The sequence below is a fragment of the Protopterus annectens genome, chromosome 15.part0, assembly GCF_019279795.1.
Source record: "Protopterus annectens isolate FY-2018-M chromosome 15.part0, PAN1.0, whole genome shotgun sequence".
In the NCBI taxonomy this organism is placed as follows: domain Eukaryota; kingdom Metazoa; phylum Chordata; order Ceratodontiformes; family Protopteridae; genus Protopterus; species Protopterus annectens.
The window spans coordinates 264,361,629-264,384,380 of NC_056749.1; the positions used below are offsets into that span (position 1 = coordinate 264,361,629).

General features: G+C 43.1%; 1 protein-coding gene across 1 annotated transcript in view; it reads right to left on the bottom strand.

Moving 5' to 3' along the window:
* The window catches only part of TAF1 (TATA-box binding protein associated factor 1), a 2,792,652-nt gene that overhangs the window by 297,488 nt on the left and 2,472,412 nt on the right, over positions 1-22,752 (bottom strand). The window contains exon 38 of the mRNA XM_044057257.1: positions 2,995-3,093. Within this exon, the coding sequence (XP_043913192.1) occupies positions 2,995-3,093 (99 nt within the window). The remainder of the gene's footprint in view (positions 1-2,994; positions 3,094-22,752) is intronic.

The window sequence follows — 22,752 nt, forward strand, 5'->3', positions numbered from 1 at the left end:
TCTGATTCATAAGCACATTTACCGAATCTGTCCAAGACCCTGGACTACCTGTTAGGAGGATGGAAAGAGCAGCTCTGGTCTGCAAGCTCTTTTTCGTGGCTGCTGTCACAACCATGGCATCAAATGGGACCCCCTTGCTCCAGTGTGTGCTGTCCTTGGGAGAAGCTAGAAATGTATTTGGATGCTTAGGAATGGGATCCACTGTATCCAGTTCCTTCCATGTCAGCTAGAAACAAGGTCTATAAATTCATCAGCTGGGGGGGGGGGGTCACCCAAGACATAGCCAGGCCAATCCCAATAGTCTACAGGAACACAGACTCCTCTGGTGAAGGGGTGTCAAAAGACCAAACACCTTTTTGTTTTAAGAGTTCAAGAATTTCTCCAAAGGAGACATCTTCAGGTGGAGATATGGGGGATCCTTCCACTTCATCATAATCAATGTCCTCCAGGAGAGATTCCTGAAGGGATTCTAAGTGTCTCCTTTTACACATTCTCTTCTGAGGAATCTCATCAGCAGAATGGTCTGGTGAGGTATCCAAAGTGTTAGGAGAATCCAGAGGGACTGACAGGAGACTTGGATGGGCTGGCTGTCTCAGTGGAATGGAAGAATGAGGCTCAGAACAAAGACTCAAAGGAGGTAGACTGATCTGATCCAATGGGGGTAGGGATGTCCTTTTTTATGTAAAGAGAAAGCCCTCTTCACAATACTGAAGGCAGAGTGCCAATGCCAGCGGTAGTGGAGAAGACATTTCCTGCACCGCCAGCCCCTGACACCCTGTAAGCACTCCAGCTGAGAATAGAGTTGGACCCAAGCTGTCCGGAGATAAAGCTCCGAGGGGCAGGGATGGCTCCAACAACTTCAGAGACAAGTATGGTCTCTTAAATCTGGAACCGATGCTTTGGCTACTAGAGTTCTCCACATCTGAAATGCTCAGAGCAGGATGGCTCAGGGAAGTAATCTGAGTCAATGAACGAACTGACTTCAGATATGATGAGGACACCCCCAGGGATCTTGGATCCCAGGGCTCAGACACAGCAGGTTGGATCAGAGAAGGAAAAACTAAAAGGGGACTAGTGACAGACAGGCTCATGGATCCAATGGGAGATGGAGACACATTTACCCCCATCTGGATCTGAGCTCCGAGGAATTTCATCATCCTATCCACTCTAGTCTCAGAAAAACTCTTGGAAGACCTGAGAGAGGAGATAGTGGTCTAGATTGCTTGCAAGGAGGCTAATGCAAGAAGGGAGAAGGGAGTTGAGAAGTTATCAGAGCTGGTAAAGTAAGAAGTGACTGGATCTGAGGCAATTTTGATTTCAGAGCAGAGGGATCCTAAGTGGTGAGATCCAACTTTTTTTTTAAACACTTTTGGAGGTGGCTCTGAGAAAGGAGCCAGACACGTCATAAGATCTTGAGATCTCTTTCTAGAGTCTTTGTCCTTGTAAGCAAAGCTGAATTTCCCTTAGTCAGATTTTTTTGAGGGGGTTTGAGCCCCAGGTGAAATAAAGGAAGAAGGGCAAGGGAGAAGGCCCTTCAACACAAGTTTATTTTGTCTGTATATGAGTGCCCTGGAGTTGAAGCTAGCACAAATGGTGCAATCTGCATCTAAATAGGCAGCACTCAAGCAGTACGCGCATCCCCTGAATTTGGTATTTTGTGCCCACAGGTGATGCATTTCTTGAAGTCATTTTGTTTATCAGCCATCCTGGAGTACTTGCAGACCTAAAGAAAGGAAAGGCCCAACAGAAAACACACACACACACACACACACACATATATATATATATATATATATATATATATATATATATATATGTATATATATATATATATATATATATATATATATATATATATATATATTTATGTACATATATATATATATATATATATATATATATATATATTTATGGGTCTAGGACTATTCACTGAAAGCACATTTCACTGAAAGTCAAATGACTATGCACAAATTACTGAAAGCTCAATTTACTGAAAGTTGTATATGGCCCTATGGCTACTGTTGTGCGACCCTGGAGTAAGTATATATAGTAAGTGGGGTTGTGGGGGGCACCACCCCCCAAATAGTTTGGATATATATTAAGTTCAGAAAAGAGTAATTAAATGGAATTGCAAGTATCGATGTATATAATTCAAAATATTTAAAATAGGTCAGGTGCTATGCCACCCACACCCCCCCCTGATGTGGGGGGCGGTGTCCCTCACATCCCCCCTTACACTAACTCCAGGGTAACACAACAGTGGGGAAAAGGCCATATATAACATTCAGTGAAATGTGTTTCAGTGAACTGAGTTTTCAGTGACTTGACTTTCAGTGAAATGTGCTTTCAGTGAATAGTCCTAGACCCATATATATATATATATATATATATATATATATATATATACATATATAAATAAAGCACATAAAAAGTTAGGAAAATTTTTTTTAAGAGGATGGTAGACAAAAATACCCTAAAAGGGGTAAGAAGATGACAGAAAAAAGAAAAGCAAAGTACCAGCACTGATACTAGACAGGGATACTGAGTTCTTGGTAAAAGTCACAAAGGAAGCCTTACAGAAGAAAACTGCTGGAAAAAAGGGAGGAAGATGACAGAGAAACTAGTAGATAGGCGACTTAAGGAGAAAATTTTCTAAATAACTCACTGTTTAACCTAGAAAAAGCACCAACAGCTCGAAAGCAAGAGAATCTGCGTCTGTATGGATATGGCGGCAAATGAGATCAGAGGTATGTTAGGTTGCCGGGGCATTGTGGGTAAAGGGAGAAGCTTGAGAGTTTTGGATCCAAGTATCTGGAAGAAGTGTCCCAGTAGGATCTAAGATTTATCAGTTGAGGAATGAATGAAAATGACAACATCAGACCTACTATTTTGTTGTAATTACTATTGGTTAAAGACAGTGAGATCCCATCCTTTATGTTTTACTTGTGTGAAATATCAGCTTATAAAAAGTAAGATTTCATAAAGGGTGCTCACAGGAGCTGGAGTCTTTGGCTTCCCATCATCATCTTCATCAAATCCTTCAATGTCAACATCAGACTCTTCTTCTCCCGTACGGCCTCGACGCTGAAGCATCTACATTATAAACAACAACATTTTAGGGATAAATCCAGAAAATATAAACCAAGTAAAATTTATAGACAGAAAAAAATGACAAGTGTTTGGCAATACTTCCACCCTCCCCCCAAAATATCTCAACAGTGCAAAATAAAAGCATTTAAAGATGATTCTAAAATATGACGATGATACAGTCTTAATGATTAAACTGAGAATAAACTAGTTCAGCAGTTTAATGAAGTCAGACGCAATGTCTACAAGAATCACTGCTGGAACAAAGAAATCATGTACATAATATGCACAAGCAGTGTAAACTGCAATGTGAAAAAAAATGCTAAAACAGGGCAAGCTTTTTTATCTGAAAAAGACAGGTAATTAATGGCAGTGGGAAGTTCTATTAGAAGTGAAAGACATCCTGTATTTAAGAAAGGGACAATATATATCCAATGCATAAAGTGGTTTACAGTGAAATAACGAGGAAACAGCTCTAGAGCAGAACAGTAGAACATTTAATATAGTGGGAACTTATGCCTACAATGATAAATACACATGCCTAAAAAGGAAACGGAATACATATGGTGATGCCATCAACCGAGATAGAAAGATTCACATGGACCCCCTACCTCACCACTTACTATATATATAACAGCTATACAAGATGTATGGTACACCACCAATAAGGCAATAAAAACAATACCACAGGAATACGGCTACCTAGCATGCATAAAAAACTGCCTGGAAGTCAGTTTTCTATGCACTGACAATTCTGAAATTATCAGTGTCTGAATGATAATTCTACCCATATTTTGTTTGTTGTGACCATATTTACAAAAACTCTAGGAAAACCATGAGCTCATGAAGCTGCCAGCTGTAGTTCTGCAAAATACAGGAACACCTAAGATAAGAATGCACAAGTGAGCTATCCATGTCAGATCTGCTCACAGAAAATTTTTTCATCAGACTAGACTAGTTTTATTTATTTAGTGCTACCAAGCTGAAACCGTCTTTTTTTTTTGCTGGGGTGGTGGGAATAAGGGTGCTCATACATTCACTGCCATGTACTAAAGATTATAGACTACGTAAAATTTTCCTCTGCAGTAGTCAGACTGAAATCTATGATGACTAACAGGCTGAATATTAAGTGACCCTGCCCTGCCTTGCATGAACATGTAAATTACTGGCAAGGTAGCCTGATAAGGTGACCTGGATGTCTGAAGACCATTACTGGTTACTCCTTTGCAGTGGCTAAATGCAACATATAAAAAAGTGAAACTATGAACTCTGTTCTTAAGTAACAATACCACTCAATGTGGGTAAGCATGAATTTCTATTGCATACGAGGAACATTTCCCCCAGTGTGGTTCTGCAAACAGTCTATGCACACTTATATAGATACACAGATGCACAAACAAACAGTATTAAATTAGAAGGCAATGCTGTCTGCTGTTTAAAGCATCTACGATAGTCAAGCTTACCGATGCCAAGTAATAAAAGTATTAGCTCCAATAAGCAATATTTCACATCATGACTGCTAAAAATGTTTTAAGATTTTAGCAGTACTTTGTTTTTATTTTATTCTCTGCTGTAACTTGTTGCATTCCTGGTACTTTTCTCCGCACTGTCAACATGCATAAATAAAAAAATATGTATACGTGTGTGTGTGTGTGTGTGTGTGTGTGTGTGTGTGTGTGTGTGTGTGTGTGTGTGTGTAGGCATGAGCGCCTCTCTGTCTACATACACAGAACTGCAGCACAATCCACTGGTTCATAAAATAAATGTAGTTATATTATGGTACACACAAAAAAAGTGGTATAAACTCTTCTCAAACAAGCTGGTGTAGCAAAAGAAGTAACAGACAGTACCTTTTCTGTTACGCCATACAAAAGGGACATAACTTGTCATATGAAGAAAGTACAGTTGAGTACACTTACCATAAATGTAGATGTTCGAGTGTATTCACTGTTGCAGTCCTCACATATGGGTTATCTGGCTCCTGGTAGCCCTCAGTCGGCCCGAATACCAGAGTCCTTGGTATATGACATTGGCTGCTGCCCGCTGTAAAACTGATGTCAGTACGTCAGGTATAAAAGGAGGAAGCCAATGCCATTTCTTCAGTTTTTCTTTGTCAAGAGCCCCCAAAAGAAGGCTAATCCAGGAATGGTAGCACCCTGGACATGTCATACAAAAAATAAGAATCCACAGTCTGTGCCTTAGGAAAAAAGGGGGAATGGAGGGTGGGAAAAGTACAGTTTTGTACCTACCATAAATGTAGATGTTCGAGTGTATATACTGCTGCAGTCATCACACTTGGGTTATCCTGCCGTCAGGCAGTCCCGCAGTCGGCCGAATCCCAAAGTCTTGGTCCGGCGTCAGTTGTCGTCACTTCTTCCCTGACGTCAGTGTGACAGGGGGATAAAAGAGGCAGCCAACGCCATTTTCTTCAGTTTTTCTTGCCCCAGATGTCAGGTGCCCCCAACTAGGAAGGCAATACAAATAACTATGCAAAAATACCTTAGTATATAAACAATAGTACTAGCTGTTAGCAAATACACCATATAGACATGCATCCAATAGATTGATGTACATGGAGTTATAACTAACACCCTGGTATGTAGAGGGGATGGTGGGAGGGTAACCTGGACTGCAGCAGTATATACACTCGAACATCTACATTTATGGTAAGTACAAAACTGTACTATGTTCATCGTGTTATACTGCTGCAGTCATCACACTTGGGTTGAATCCCAAAGCTATGGATGGGTGGCTGGTACTAAACTGGGTTAGGTGAAGCTAGGATGCCCTGCAGAACTGCAGTGGCAAAACCAGCTCTGGTTTTTGAGTATAAAGGAAGGTGGTGGTGCTTGGTAAAGGTGTGCACTGAACTCCAAGTAACTGCCTCCAGAATGTCCTTGGTTGGAACCCCCCTGAGAAAGGCTGCTGAGGTTGCTGTAGCCCTGGTAGAATGGGACCTAATATTAACAGGCACTGCTTTCCCATGGTGCGAGTAGCAAAAGCGGATACAATGTGCTATCCATTTGGAGATGGTCTGTTTTGAAATAGCCTTTCCTTGTGAACCTGCAGCATAGGATACAAAGAGTTGGTCCATTTTTCTGAAGGTCTTTGTCTTATCCAAATAGTAACGTAACTGTCTGTGAATGTCCAAAGAGTGAAGGAGTCTTTCTCCTTTATTCTGGGGGTTTGGATAAAAGGTGGGTAAATGAATGGTCTGATTTAAAGCCACACTGGATACTACCTTTGGCATAAAGGTAGGGTTAGTTTGTAAAGAGACTCTGTCCTGATGGAAAATGATGAAAGGTTCCACTGCCATAAGTGCCTGTAGTTCTGAGACCCTGCGTGCTGAGGTGATAGCCAGCAACAGAGCTGTTTTCCATGACAAGTATTGTAGTTCTGCTGAGAAGGCTGGTTCGAAAGGAGGCAGTGTTAATTTTTCTAAAATGAAGTTGAGGTCCCAAGCTGGCGTTGGGGATTTTCTGGGGGGTCTTATATTCTTAGCCCCTCTGAGAAACTGCCTTAGTAAAGGGTGTGAGAATATTGGAGGATCCATGTTATATTGAGCTGAAATGGCTGAAGCATGGATCTTAATGGATGAGAAAGAAAGGCCTTTGTGTAGCATCTCAGTTAAGTATTGCAGTATTTGAGGAATGTTTGGTATCCAAGGATTTTGGCCTTTAGCCTGGTTCCATGCACAAAATCTTTTCCATTTGTCTGAGTATGTTTTTCTGGTGCTGGGCCTCCTGGCCTCCAAAATGACATTCAGGACGTCCTTTGAGAGAAATGTTGATTGATAATTCAAAGTATTCTCCATGCAGCTAAATTTAAAGTCTTGAGCTGACTGTGAAGGATCTGAGAGTTTTGCTGAGTCAACAGAAGTGGGAAATGAGGTAAGATCCATGGAGGGCTGTGAGTCAAGGTCCTTAGTAATGGGTACCAGTGCTGACGTGGCCAGTCCAGAGCAATGAGGATCATTTGTGGTCTCTCTGATCTGACTTTCAGTAATACCTCGGTCAAGAGAGGTAGTGGTGGGAAGGCATAGACTGTCAATGCTGCCCAACTGAATGATAAGGCGTCCACTTTCCAGGCTAGGGAATGATAAGTCCTTGTGCAAAATTGCTGTAGTTGGCAATTGTTGGGGGAGGCAAATACATCTATGTCTGGGCGTCCCCACCTTTGAGTTATCACTGAAAATACTTGTGGGTGTAGTCTCCACTCGTGAGGATCTGCCAAATTTCTGCTTAATTCGTCTACCAAAATGTTTTCCTTTCCTGGCAGGAATTGTGCTTGCAGTTGTACTTGGTAAGTCAATGATGTGTTCCACAAGGTCATTGCCTGTCTGCATAAAGGGTAGGAGTGTGTTCCTCCCTGTTTGTTTATGTACCACATAACTGTGGTGTTGTCTGTCCTTATTAGTAGTTGTCCTGGATGCAAGAGGTCCTTGAAGGCTGTCAGTGCATTTTGCACAGCTAGCATCTCCTTTTGGTTGATGTGTAGATGCATTTGTTTTGCAGACCATTTGCCCTGTATGCACTGTCCTGCCATGTGTGCTCCCCAGGCGTAGTCTGAAGAATCTGTTGTCATAGTTTGGTTTGCTGGAGGTAAGACAAAAGGAAGACCCTTGTTTATTTGACATGCTTGAGCCCACCATAGAAACTCTTTTTGAAGGCAGGGAATGAGAGGTATACTTGTTTCGAGGCTGTGCCTGTGTTGAGTCCATACACTTTTCAGGTACCATTGTAATTTCCTCATATGCAGCTTTGCATGTGGAATTAGTTGAATGCAGGATGCCATGAACCCCAATGCCTGCAGGATTTTCCTTGCAGTGAGTTGGGTAAAAGTTGCCATCTTTTTGAAGTATTGAGTCAGTTGTTTTTGTTTGTCTGGTGTGAGATAAGCCATCTGGGCCATTGTATTTAAGCTGGCACCCAGGAATATTATGTCTTGTGAGGGTATTAGCTTTGATTTCTTTTTGTTTACTGTGTACCCTAGGCAACTTAGCAGCTTTGTTACAAATGCCAGATGCTGTAATAGAATGGCCTTGCTGTCCGCTTGGATCAGGCAGTCGTCCAGATATGGATAAATTTGTATTCCTCGTTGTCTGCAGTATGCAATTACTGATGCCAGGCATTTTGTAAATACTCTGGGTGCAGTAGATAAGCCAAAGGGCAATGCAGAGAATTGATAATGCGTTGTACCTGCCAAAAATCTGAGGTATCTTCTGCAATCTTATCTGATAGGGACATGCAGGTATGCCTCTTTGAGGTCCAACGTTACCAGCCAAGACTCCTTGCCCAGCATGGGAAGAAGCTGCTGTAGTGTGAGCATTTTGAATTTGGGTACCTCCAGGTATGTGTTTAGAATTGAGAGGTCTAAAATGGGTCTCCAGGCTTTGTCCTTTCTTGGTACTAGAAATAGTCTTGAGTAAAAACCTTGACCTTGCTCCTTTGTAGGTACCTTTTGAATTGCTTTCATATCCATGAGAGCTGAAATTTGCGTTTGTGCCTCTGCCCATTGGTTTGGAGGCAGATTTGGCATGCCACTCATCTGTGGTAAAGTGTGAAAATGAAATCTGTAGCCTCGGGTAATAATATCCAGAACCCATTTGTCCTTTGTTATGATGCGCCAATTTTGTGGAAATAGAGCCAGTTTTCCTCCCAAAGGTGCTGCCAGGGTAATTTTGCTTGGCAGGTGAAGAGGGAAGTCATTGTGTTTGTTTCCTGGAGGGTTGAGATCTTTCGTTTCCACCTCTTTGAGTTGTTGTATGCCATTGTCTAGGCCTGAAACAACCTTGTGGCTGGCCTCTGCCCCTTGGGCGTTTGTACCTACCCCTTTGGGGTCTGTCTGATGCAGGAAAGGACCAGTTTTTTGATGGCCAGTTTCTGCTGAAACGAGGAGGTTGTACCTGTAAAAAATCTTTAACTGTCTGCATAGATTTTGCCTTTTCTTCCATTTTCTTTAAAACTTCCTCTGCTTTGACACCAAATAACACATCTTTCTGCAATGGAGCATCCAATAACTTTGCTTTGACATGTTCTGGTAAGGCTTGCTCTTTTAGCCAAGCATGTCTACGTATTACAGATCCTGTGACAGCTGCTCTACATGAGGCTTCCAATGAATCAAAACCACACTGTAAGGTATGCTTTCCCACCTGTTCTGCTGCATGCAGCAAATCCTGCATCTCTTTGAAATAAGGTTGATCTGTCTGAGGGATCATTTTCTGCTTTAACTGTGTAATCAAGTACTGCTGGTATTTTAGCATGTGGAATTGGCAGTTTAAGGCTCTCATGGCCAAAGTGGCAGACGTATACACTTTCTTCCCCCATCTTTCTAATGCTCTGGAATCTCTTTCAGAAGGTAGTGGATTCTTAGTAGTAGAGGTCTTAACCCCTTTGGGACCCTGGGAAATGGTTTTGGGGTCTGCAACAGGGCTTTTATATAGAAACTTATGAGAATCAGGAACTCGGTAGTGTCCGTCTGGTTTAGCTGGTGCAGGAGGTAAGGAATCTGGGTTTAGACTCAATTCGGTGTAAACATCATCCAAAATGTCTAAAACTGGAGGAATTGCAAGGGGTTTATGCTGTGGGAGAAGAAGGAACTCACGGAGTCTTTTCTTAGAGTCAGAGTAATCTTGGCCTTCCCAGTGGAAGTGTTCCTTCATGGTGTGTAAAGTTTCCCCAAAAGAGTAGTCTTCGGGGGGGGAGACAGATTGAATGGACTCTTCAGCATCTAGGCGCCTCGCTGAAAACTGGAGAACCGGCGGTAGGCCTTGCTGAGGCCTCGGTATCTGGTCTTGGCCTTGGTTGCTTGTCCTTATCCTTGCGTTTTTTAATCATTGCTGATGTTGATTGTTCCGACGACATGCTATAATTAAATTTTCTGCCAAAATAATGTCGGGCGAAATCTGCCCGATGCTTAATTGTACGTTTGTTGAACCTAGCACAAAACCGACAACCAGAGCCGTCGTGGTCTGGGTCTAGGCAAGGAATACAATAAGAATGAAAATCCTTATGAGGTATTTGCTTCCCACAAGAAATGCAATTATTAACTTTGTCTGACATCAGTCTGAGGCAAGAAAAGTTTCCCCAATGGGGTACTTAGCTTTAGAGAAGACTTCGGGCTGAAATTTGATTCGAAAATCTCAGGAGCTAGCCGACCGGCACTTGCGAACTGCTTCTGCTTCGGGCACCGCGCGGCAAGAAAGACTGAAGAAAATGGCACCGGCTGCCTCTTTTATCCCCCTGTCGCACTGACGTCAGGGAAGAAGCAACCACAACCGATGCCGGACCAAGACTTTGGGATTCGGCCGACTGCGGGACCGCCTGACGGCAGGATAACCCAAGTGTGATGACTGCAGCAGTATAACACGATGAACATCCAGGACTGCAACAGTAAATACACTCAAACATCTACATTTATGGTAAGTGTACACAACTGTACTATGTTCTTCGTGTTTCACTGTTGCAGTCCTCACATATGGGTTGATTCCCAAAACCCAGAAAGAAGACAAAGAGGGGAGGAAGGATCACAGATTAACGGTTGGTAAGGAGGCCCTGCAAAACTGCAGAGGCAAAACCAGCCCTGGATTTAGAAAATAAAGGTAGACTGTAATGCTTTGTGAAAGTATAGACAGAAGACCAAGTAGCTGCTTCTAGAATGTCCTTAGTAGGCACACCTCTCAGAAAGGCTGCAGAGGTAGAGGCTGCTCTAGTAGAATGGGTCCTAATACCCTGAGGGGGAACCTTTCCATGCTGCAGGTAACAAAAGTGAATACAATGAGCAATCCATTTGGAGATGGTTTGTTTTGAAATAGCTTTACCCTGAGCCCCAGGAGCAAAACTAATCAATAGCTGTTCAGATTTTCAAAAGGATTTAGTCCTAAGTAAAATCTCAGCTGTCCATGCACATCAAGAGAGTGCAGAATCCTTTACTCTTTATTTTGGGGATTGTTGAAAAATGTAGGCAGGTGAATAGACTGGTTAAGGGTTAAACTGGAAACTACTTTAGGTGGAGGATTGGTTCTCAGAGAAACCCGATCTGAGTGAAAAATAATGAAAGGTTCTACTGCCATTAAGGCTTGCAGCTCAGATACCCTTCTAGCTGAAGTAATAGCTAAAAGGAAAGCAGTCTTCCAGGATAGAAACTTCAAATCTGCAGAGGCAGCTGGTTCAAAGGGAAGCAGAGTAAGTTTTTCCAGGACAAAATTAAGATCCCAAGCAGGAGTGGGAGGTCTAAGATTACTAGCTCCCCTCAGGAACTGTTTCATCAAGGGGTGAGAAAAAATGGGTTGCTCAAAAGAACAATGAGCCGAATTTGCTGAAGCGTGAATTTTGATAGAAGAAAAAGAAAGTCCACCAGCAATCCTGCTAGGTAGTCAAGAATGAGTAAAAGAGAAGGATGAGAAGAGTCTTCTCCTTTAGCTAGCATTCAAGAGCAAAATCTCTTCCATTTATATGCATAGGATTTTTTTGTGCTAGGCCTCCTGGCCTCATGAAGAACTTCAACCACCTGTTGGGAAAGATTTAAGGTATTAGCCAGGCAATTAAATGCAGAGTTTGAAGATGTGGATGAAGGAACTTTCCCCCTCCCTGAACCAACAGATTTGGTACCAGGGGAAGAAGCCAACTCTGAGCCTGGGAAAGACTGTGAAGGAGGGGATATCAATGCTGCCTTGGCCAATCTGGAGCTATAAGAATAGCCTTTGATTTTTCGTCCCTTATCTTTAGCAGTACTCTGGGAAGAAGAGGCAGAGGAGGGAATGCATAAACTGAGAGATGTGTCCATGGGAAGGACAATGCATCCACACTCCAAGCTTTGTTGTGAAATTCCCTGGTGCAGAAGGTTGGAAGGAGATGATTGGTGTGAGAGGAGAAAAGATCCACTTGTGGGGTGCCCCAATAATGAGTGATGTGATGGAAAATGTTTCTGTTCAGTTGCCACTAGTGAGGATCCAGAACATGTCTGCTTGAATGATCCGCCAAGGAATTTAGCCTTCCTGGAAGATAATGGGCTATTAGATGTAAGCCCATGAATGCTGCTATGGACCATAGTCTCATGCTCTGTCTGCACAAGGGGTATGAGTGAGGCCCCCCTTGCTTGTTGATGTACCACATGACTGTGGTATTGTCTGTCCTGATTAGCAGAGTCCCAGTGTAGAGTAAGTCCTTGAAAGCCAGCAAGGCCTGCTGCACTGCCATCTTTTAAGTTTTTGTGCAGATGAATCTGCTGGGTGCTCCAAGTCCCATGTATGCCCCAGCCCTCCAGATGAACCCCCCCCCCATGCAACATCTGAGGCGTCTGTGGTGAGAGTCTGGCTGGCAGCCGGTGGGCAGAAAGGCAGACCCTTGTTCTGAAAACAGGCTGTCACCCACCAGAGGAATTCCATTTGTAGACACGGAATCAGGGGAATAATCAAGTCCAAGTCCTGTGTGTGCTGACACCAAAGGTTCTTGAGGTACCATTGAAGTTTTCTCATATGCAGCCTTGCATATGGGATCATCAAAATACATGAAGCCATGAAACCCAGTGCTTGCAGGAGTTGCCTTTCAGAGAGCTGGGTCCTACTTGCCAAGTTCATGAAGTAAGCGGAAAGATCTTCGTGCTTCTGTTGAGGGAGGAATACCATCTGGGTGGCTGTATTCAGACTCGTTCCCAGGAAAACAATCTCCCTTGAAGGAACCAACGTTGACTTCTTTTCATTGAGAGTGTAACCCAAAGAGGTGAGTGTGTTCTTTACGAAATCCAAATCCTTTTCTAATTGTTCTGAGGAGTTTGCTTGAATGAGACAGTCGTCCAGGTAAGGATACATTTTAATGTTTCTCTGCCTGCAAAAAGCAATGGCTGGAGCCATGCACTTCGTAAAAACAGTGGGAGCAGTAGATAAGTCAAAGGGCAATGCAGAGAATTGAAAGTGTTGCTCTCCAGCCCTGAAGCGAAGGAACTGCCTGCAACTTTCCCTTACTGGGATGTGCAGATAAGCCTCCTTGAGATCCAAAGTTACCAACCATGAATCCTTGCCCAGCACTGGTAGTAATTGTTGAAGGGTGAGCATCTTGAATTTGAGAATCATCAGAATAGTGTTTAGAATGGACAGATCCAGAATAGGGCATCAGATGCCCCCTTTCTTGGGTACCAGAAAAAGCCTTGAATAAAAACCTAGGCCTGCCTGATTTGCAGGAACTGGTTCTATGGCCCCCATAGTCAGTAGAGAAGAAACTTGAGTTTCTTCCTCTGCTTTGAGAGGTTTTGGTATGTCTGGGTACCCTTGTAAAACAGGGAAGGTGTGAAAGTAAAACTTGTAACCTTGGTTTACTATACTGAGCACCCATTTGTCATCTGTGATGGTAGACCATACCTCTGCAAACCTGGATAACCTTCCCCCCAAAGAAAACCTAGGGTCTGCAGAGGTAGGCACAAGAAGGCCGGAGTCATTGAGAATGCTTGCTTTGGGAAGCTGGCTTAGAACTCCCTGATTTAGTAGAAGAAGAATGCCATTGTTTAGCCCTTTGAGGGGCAGAAGCCTGCCCTCTGGAAGATCTGAAACCCCTAGGCCTAGAGCGACTCTGCTTGCCAGGATCAGGGAAAGACCAATTCTTGGAAGGATAATGCCTACTAAACCGAGGAGGCTGAACCTGAGGGAAATCTTATACAGCTTGCATAGACTTTGCCTTATCCTCCAACTTTTTCAGTACCTCCTCAGCCTTATTACCAAAAAGATTGTCCTTGTGCAAAGGAACATCCAGCAATTTAGACTTAACTGGTTCAGAAAGAGGGTGCTCCCTGAGCCAAACATGCCTTCTGATTACAGAACTAGTGGCTGCTGCTCTGCAGGAAGCCTCCAAAGTGTCAAAACCACAATGAAGTGAATGCTTATTAACTAAAGTGGCAGAATTCATTAAGTCTTGTAAATCTTTGTTTTCCGTCATGGAAGGAATATCTCCAAGTTTAGCCTTAATAGCCACCAACGTATGCTGCTGATACTTAAGCATGTGAAAAAGATAATTCATGGATCTAATGGCAAGAGTTGCAGAAGTATAGACTTTTTTACCCCACCTGTCCAAGACCCTAGACTCCTTATCAGGAAGTACAGGGTTTCTAGCAATAGCAGCCTTAACACCCTTGGGGCCTTGAGAAATAATGTCTGGATCAGCAGTAGGGTTTCTGAAAAGGAACTGATGAGATTCAGGAACCCTGTAATATCTATCTAGTTTTCTGGGGGCAGGAGGAACAGAATTAGGAGTTAAAGAATTTTCTATGAAAACATCATCCACAACTTCCAAAACTGGAGGTATAGCCAGAGGCTTATGCTGTGGCAAATCAAAAAATTCCCTGATTCTTTTCTTAAGACTGTGGAAAATCTTGACATTCCCATTTAAAATGCTCCCTAAGAGTATTCAAAGTATCCCCAAAGCAGAAATCTTCTGGAGGGGAGGCAGAAGGGATAGAGTCCTCAGCATAAGAATCCTCAAAGGCAGAAAAAGGTTGAGAATTTCCTTCTTCACCAGCAGACATACTGGAAATCTCAGAATCTGAGACAGACAAAACATCAGGAGATAATTCCCTAGCCCACTTTGAAGGGAGGGGTGGGTGAGAGCCCCTAATCAGGGAAAGAAGATCACCAGCCACCTTTACCAACTGGGACTGAGGTAGGAGAGGGGAGGCCGATGCCTGCTTGTGAGTAGGTTTGTGGCTGGAAGGTATACTAGCAATTCGAAGGGACTCGGGAGGCCTAGCAACTGCAGAAGTCTGAGCTAAGGTAGCCGGTCTGGTTCTGGTCTCATGTCAAAAAGAAGAGGTGTCAGAAGCCGGTGCCTGCAAAGCGGCTCTGGACCCATCTGAGACGGCGACAGGCAGAGGGTGTGAAGATGAAATAGCAGCCTGCAGCATGGAAGACTCCACAAAGGTCTTGGCAGAGGCTTGTGGCTGAAAATCTGCAGACTGCAGGGGCTGTGAAAGCGCCTCACTGACTACCGCTGTGCTGACGACCAATTTCACCGGTGCGTCATCAGTAGGTTTAACCCCAGGCCTGTCGCAGTCTTTGTCTTTGTGTTTCCTACGAAGATCCGAAGTTGGGAGACCAGAAGACGCCATACTGATGAACTTAGGCCAGACTCCGAAATGCTTATACAAAATCTTAGCTCTACGGCATATGGTACGTGGGTTAAAGGAAGCACAGAGGTCGCAGTTAGGGATGTCGTGCTCAAGGCCCAAACAAGTTATACAATAGGAATGGAAATCACGGTGTGGAATCTGCTTTCCACAGGCAAGACAGTTATTAACTTTATCTGACATTCATTAAAGCAAGAAAAGAGAATCCCCAATGGGGTACTTATCTGACAGCATCTTCAACTTGGTAGTCGGAAAGCGAAACTAAGGTATACGGCCGACCGGCACCAGTGCAAAATGTATCTGCTTCAGGCTCCGCGGCAAGAAAGACTGAGGAAATGGCGTCAGCTGCCTCCCTTTATACCCGACGTACTGACATCAGTTTTACAACCAGTGGCAGCCAACATCATATACAAAGGACTCTGGTATTCGGGCTGACTGAGGGCTACTGGGAGCCGGATAACCCATATGTGAGGATTGCAACAGTGAAACATGAAGAACATGAAATATTTTCCAGTAGCTCTCCTCCTTCTGAATTCCCTTGGGAGGAAAAATATTAGGGTGTCTTCAGGTACCTTTCACAAGTTCTCTTATTTATACAGTAAAGTCGCACTTAACCAGCACCCATGGGGATTGGTAGATGCTGGTTAAGTGCATGTTCTAATTACCTGAGATATGGTTTGAGATTTTTGATTGGATCATATACTGGCACACGAGCCAATCAAAAATTGCAAAGCAAAGCCACTTCTACTCAATGCGGAACTGCGGGCTGTTGCGCACTGAGCAGAAGTGGCTCCACTTTGCAATTTCTGACTGGCTTGTATGCCTGTATATGAGCCAATCAAAGGCTGGTTGCTAAAGAGTGCAGGTTGCTTGAGTCCCAGACAATGGGGATTTTACTGTACATTACTGCATGGACAGGTAACGCCTGGATACCCTTTCAAGAAAGGCCACTTTCTCTGAAATGGCAGGGTTACAGCCTCTCTTTACACACACCACTTTATTGGGTGATTAGTTTCAATATCAAAAATCCTGCAGGAACCTTCTCTGCATAATACTTTATGTATCTCACCACTGCATAATACTTTATGTATCTCACTGCCTTACAATAACAGTTTTAATTTTTTTTTTTTAAAGAAACAGTTTTATTTCCAGCACTACTTAAATTATTTGATGTCACTCTCATATTTCAGTGTAGCATCCTAGATATGCTTGAGACGACTTGTCGAATAAATGGAATTTTGGTACTATAAGTGCTTGGCGTGTTTACGTAATGCTTTTTGTTTCTATATGATTTTGGACTTTGAAACCACTAGTTTAACTGTTTCCATGGCTGCTTTTTGGTGGTGTTTCAGCATCCTGAAAGGAACCACCACACTATGCTACAGTGACTCGCTCCCCCAATTTGATATGCTCAGTTTCTGGCACAGAAGATGGGCTTTGAGCCCCAGAAAAACTATATCCACTAGGGTGCTATGAGCCTGATCTGTTTTACGGTGAGTTTAAATGGTTGTAAAGAGAGTGCTCACCTACACAACTGTGCACTCCCCTCCTGTTCCCTATCAATCATATCAAGGTGCACGGTTTGTGATTAGTGTACATGCTAGCTCAAAAGGTAGAATTTTGTGAACAGAACACACACTTGATTGCCAAGTACCCCCTCTCAAAAGAAAAATACTTGGCTTCAGCTCTATTTAACTTATGACTTAGAAAATAGATGCAATGCTCCTCCCCAATGAAGGTCTGTGATAGCACTGCCCTCAAGTCTACCACTGAAGTATCAATATGGACTATAAAAAGGCTGCTGAAAACCTGAGAGGCTATGATGGGTTCTAAACATATGTTTTAAAAGCAGTATCTGTCTTTGGTGGCCACTTTAAGAGGCATCTTCCCTTTTGTCAGTTCTGTAACAAAACTTAATGCCTGAAATAGACCAGCTTCTCATATAACTTTCTGTGGCCTATCAATCCTCCTACTTAATTACACAGCCTAAATATTTTACCTCTGTCATGCTTATAGTGCTCCTGGAGGCACTAACAGTCAAACTAACTTGCTTAAGAGAGTATTATCACAGGCTTGCACTCTTAGCAAGACAGGAGTCACAGTCCTCAAAGTACACTATATCATCAGCTAGGTAAGAGGCAGCATATTTGCCAGGGATTTTAGGACTCTATTCATACATCACTGAAAGGATGCTGGGGTACTTTGTAGCCCAAAAGACTTTGGCACTAACATTACAGGAACAGTTAATTCACTTACTGACTCTCTTATTATCCCCCCATCTTAACTATTTTTTGCACTCATTCTTGCACATCCTTTATCTGCAGTTGTAGGTTCATAGGTTCATACTAGGCTATCTGCCCTGGGGCAATTATAAGCCTAGCCCGATTCTGTATGGCTTACGCCACCCCTTGATTTGAGTATACTGTGCCCTTTTTAAAGTTTAGTTTACTGTGCCTCTGTCTAATAGTGACACGGGAGTAATCCCTGGGACAAACCTACGATCCCCCATCCACCTATCGAGATTCTTCTTGAAGAGATTCAGTGAGGTGCTCTGCCTCACATGAACTGGAATTCTATTCCAGAGTGAAGGGAGCCTCTGGGTTATGAACCTGCCCCTCCAGCAAGTTCTATTTATTTCTGTGCTGAGGTTCAAGTCCCTTGAGCGTGTGGCTCTAAGGGATTTAGATTTACTGAGGTGGAGCATGTCCATTAATTCTGGATTTGACATAGCTTTGTATGTCAGGCATAGATCGCCTCGAAGTAGGCGGTATGCAACTGAATAGAGCTGGAGTTTTTTTAACCGAGCAGCATATGGCATCTGTTTGAGACCCTTGATCCTCTTGGTGAGATACTTTTGGGGTCTTTCTAATTGCTGCAGGTGTTGGGTAAGGTACATCCCAAAGGGGCATTGTATTCTATGATGGGCCTGATGAGGGATGAATAAAGGGCACGATTACCTCTCTTGATCTAGATGTGAAACCCTTCGTGATGAGGTGGGCTATGTAGAAGGTCTTTCTAACCACTTTGGCAATGTGGTTTTCAAAGGAGAGATTGCTATCAACTTGGGTCCCCAGGTCCCTAATAACTTTCTCTGTACTTAATGGGTTTCCGCCTATATGGTAATTTGTGGGCACATTGTTTTTGCCAAAGGGTATGACTATACATTTTTTGGCATTTAGCTTTAAACCATGGCGCTGGCACCAGTTATCTGTCTCTGTGAGACCTTTTTGAAGGATGTTTGTGTCAGCTGGAGAGTTGATTATGGCCCAGTTTGCAGTCGTCTGCGAACTTGGTGAGCCATAGTCCTCCCACGTTTGCCTGTACCTCGGAAAAGTATATACCGAACAAGAGTGGTCCCAGGACAGAATCCTGTGGGACGCCACTTGTGACCGGTTTCGAGTCTAACATGGCTCCAGCAACTCTCACTCTGTGGGTTCTGTCTTTGAGCCAGTTTGCGACCCATCTTGTGACATAGGGGTTTATATTTAAGCTGGATAGCTTATATATGATGCCTGAGTGGGGTATTGTGTCAAATGCCTTTGCAAGGTCCAGATAGGCTGTGTGGACTACCTTCCCTTCATTTATGGCTTTGGTGACTATTTCGAAGCAGTCAACTAGGTTCAAAAGGCAGGATCTGCCCTTGACAAAGCCGAACTGGGTAGGATCTAGTGTCTGTAGGTCCCCAATGTCTTTGTTTATGAGCTCCATGATGATCCTCTCCATAGCCTTGCAGACTAAGCTAGTCAGGCTTATGGGGCGATAGTTTCCAGGGTCCGTAGAGGCTCCACCTTTGTGGAGTGGGACCACTGTTGCTGTACGCCACTCTGTGGGCACATATCCTGTAGTGAGGCTGAGATTGTATAGCTGTTTTATTTGAGGGATTAGTTCCTCTTGAAGTTCATGTAGGACGCAACCTGGGACACCATCTGTTCCCATGGAAGAAGTGTTTTATGCTTTGGAGAGGGCAGCCTTCACCTGAGCATTAGAGATGTTTGGGAGGCAGCCCTCTGCCGGGATAGATACTTGCTCTTTTGGGGGGGAGGGGGGGAGAGAAGTTTGCACTGAACCTGTCTGCCAGTATATTGGCGATGTCTGTGGGTTCAGTGTATTTTTTGTCATTTAGAATCAACTCAGAACAAGTCTGGGAGTTGCATCCCAGGTTTCTAACATAACTGAAAAAAGCCTTATGATTGTCTTTGGTGTCCTGTGCAATTTTTATCTCGAAGCTGGCCTTGGAGGATTTTATGAGGGATCGTAATTTTTTGCTAGTACTGATCAGAGATGCCTTCCCTATTAGGGATTTTGCTCTACCATGTAGTAGCTTCCTCCTTCTGTTGTACAGTTTATGGCAGGGGTCCACCAGACTGGATGCCTGCCTTTGGATGATTGGGTCTTGGTTTTGTTTGGGATAGCATGATCCATGCATTCCTGGAGATGTCCGTAGAATGCGTTTATATAGGATTCTGCAGTTTGGGCTGTAGTTTCCACTGGCCCTGGGGCCTTGAAGGATTCCACTTCGGTTTTGAGAAGTGAGAAGTTCGCTTTTGAGAAGTTTTTCACTGTGGTTTTCTGGGCTGTGGGTGGGGTCGGGATGTGGACATCCAGTGAAATTAATTTATGGTCTGATCTTACCAATGAGGGATATACTTCTGGTGTGGAGCATAGAGTCCCCATGTTGGTAATGATCAGGTCTAGTATGTTGTCCCCTCTTGTGGGAGTGGTGACTAGTTATTCCATAGCATTTGAGTTTATAATTTCCAGGAACCTTTGGGCTAAGGTGCTGGGGCTTGAGTAGTGCTCCCAGTCAATGTTTGGGTAGTTGAAGTCACCCAATATACTGGTGTTCAGAGAGATCTTCATGTTCTCCAATGTTTTCAGGAAAGCCGAGTGGGATTCCTGACTTTGAGAGGGCGGTATTCTTTTCCAATAGAATGCTCTCAATATGGTGTTGAATCAAGTCTGTTCTGCCAGGTAGTTCTGAAAATACTTCAGTTTTTTAACAAAAACATTTCCTGGTCATGTGGCTTAACTGGTGGGCTGTTTGCCTAAACTGCAGGCATAGAAGTCTGTTTTTTCTTCACCAGATTTATTAGTATCTACTGCTAAATCACACACAGAGATTTGTGCATCATTCCTTGGTTTTAGGGCATTAATACAGTCCATGTGATCTGGTCTTGTCTTATCAGTCTGTTAATGCTACATCATATTTACCCAAGAAATTTTCTGTGGATAGGGCCAAAAGCAACACTTAGTCTCCAGCTTTGAATTTCTTTGTCCTTGCATTCCTACTGTACATCCCTTGTTGAGTGGTCTGTATTGTTTCCACGTGTTATTATGGACATTACCATTTTCAGCTTATCTTGTAAGTGTAGTGTTCTGGTGTTTTTCTCTTCCTTTCAAGTTTTTCTGGTAATATCGACTAGTCCATGAGAGTGCCTGCCACAAAACAAGCAAAAAGGGCTGAAACTGTATTGTGGCTTGTGGTATTTATCCAAAGCAAGCAAAAGATATGGTATCAGTCTGCAGACCACTTCAAGCCTAGCCAAAAACTTATATTTAGAAATTTCCAACAACCTCAAGGTAAGCTAGACCAGGAGGGAATTTGAAGTTGTCCATCCATTTACCTAGATTTATCTTGAAGGTGGCAAGGGAGCTGCTCTGCTTCATGTGTAGTAAGGAAAGGTGGGAGGGTTCACCCCCCAACCCACCTCACTAATGTGTGCTAACCATAAGTCTACCCTAATCTCAAACGTACAGCTTAACTTATGAAAAACATTAACACTATCACAAAAACAATACAATGAGACATACACCTGTACACATGCAGAAAACTAAATTGTCTCCTAACCCCCACACACACACACACACACACACACACACACACACACACACCCATCTATCTCTATATATATATATGTTTTGACAGGTTCATACTAATCAAACTCCTAAAAATAACAGCAAAATACAGATGGCAATCTTTGAGGTGAGCAAAAAACAAACAAAAAAAAAACCTTATTTTTAGGTCCCTTTTCATCTTTCTGTTACTTTTGTTTTCTGCCATTCTAAAAAGCACTAACCAAAGCTTCTTAACCAAAAAATGAACACTGTGGCTGAAACATAAAGAAGAATCAGTAACACGGGCAACATTAAAATAAGACAGAAAAGAAACACTCATCATAATACATGATCTACATGAGAACTCTCCTTGATGGATATTAAGGATGGGTTCATTTCTTCAACTAATCATAATTCGGCAATAGCTCATACCTGGACTGTGCATGCCTAGTACTGATGCACACAATGATGCCTCCAGCTTAAGTGCACCTAACTCCTGAGTCGCCAAGCCACAAATTGACAAGTTTATGCAAATCAATTGATAGCAGGGAAGACTTGTCACTTAAACTGTTGATCACTAACACATAAGCACATACTTGTCCACATTACTGGGAACTTCAACAGTTGAGGCCAGAATGGATGGTCCTCTTGTTCATCAAACTATTATATATATATTATAAAAATGTATCTTTTTACCCAGCAATGAGGGTCTCAATGGTAGGTCTCATGGCTGGAATGAATCTCAAATAAACCCTTAGTACTGAGAAGCCCAGAAGTACCACAGTACCAAAAGGCCAATCCCTTGTCTCCTGGAGTTATGGTTGACAAAGTAATGCTTGTTTTTTTAATATGCACTATAGACAAAATGGCAACAGCACAAATGTCGTGATGGAAACATTTTAGAACAGGCACTGGAGATGATCACTGCTCCAGTAGAATGGGCTTTAACTTCAACACTCTCCAGCAAGAGATTAGCTATTTGACGGCAAAAACATATTTTTTAATTCATTTTAAAATAGTCTGATAAATGGATGCCTTCATTGCCCTTCCCTGTCTACAGAAAATGACACAAACAGCTGCCCCAACTTCCTAATGATGTGCCCAATCTATATGAAACCTAAGTTGACAAGGAGGAACAGGACAAGGGAGGGTGAGAGTTAGTGGACGGTGCTAGCTCACCAAGATGGGGTGAGGGGAGTGGTGTGACAAGCTGCATTAGTGATATTTAATGATAATCAGGTGAATCACTTACAGCAATGGGCCTAGTAAGCCCCTGCCACACTAGTGATGAGTTGAACAGGCTTGGCATGCATAGAAGCAGTACAAATGGGAACTTGTTAGCCACCAATGGGAAGGGGGGTAAGTAAAGTCAGCAAGAGCTACACACTGGCCTGCTCCTGATCATCCAACTCTCACTTCCAAGGAGAAAGAATGAGCTGGCAGACTAGAGTCAGTGGTCCGGAAATATATGCACTGAAGTGCTCTCATCCTTGGGAGGAATGAATGAGCCAAATTGGTGCAGGGCAGTGAAGCCACTGGCCAGTCCTGTGGAGAGAAAAATGAAAACAAAACAGAACAAAAAAACTGAGTGGGTAGTGCACATCCAATATGTGAAAGCCAATTTTTCATCAGATTTGTGTTCTAGCAAAGAAAACAAGGGAAAGAATTATTTGGTTCAGGCACACACACAACCACTTTCAGGAGAAAATGGTTTACAATCAA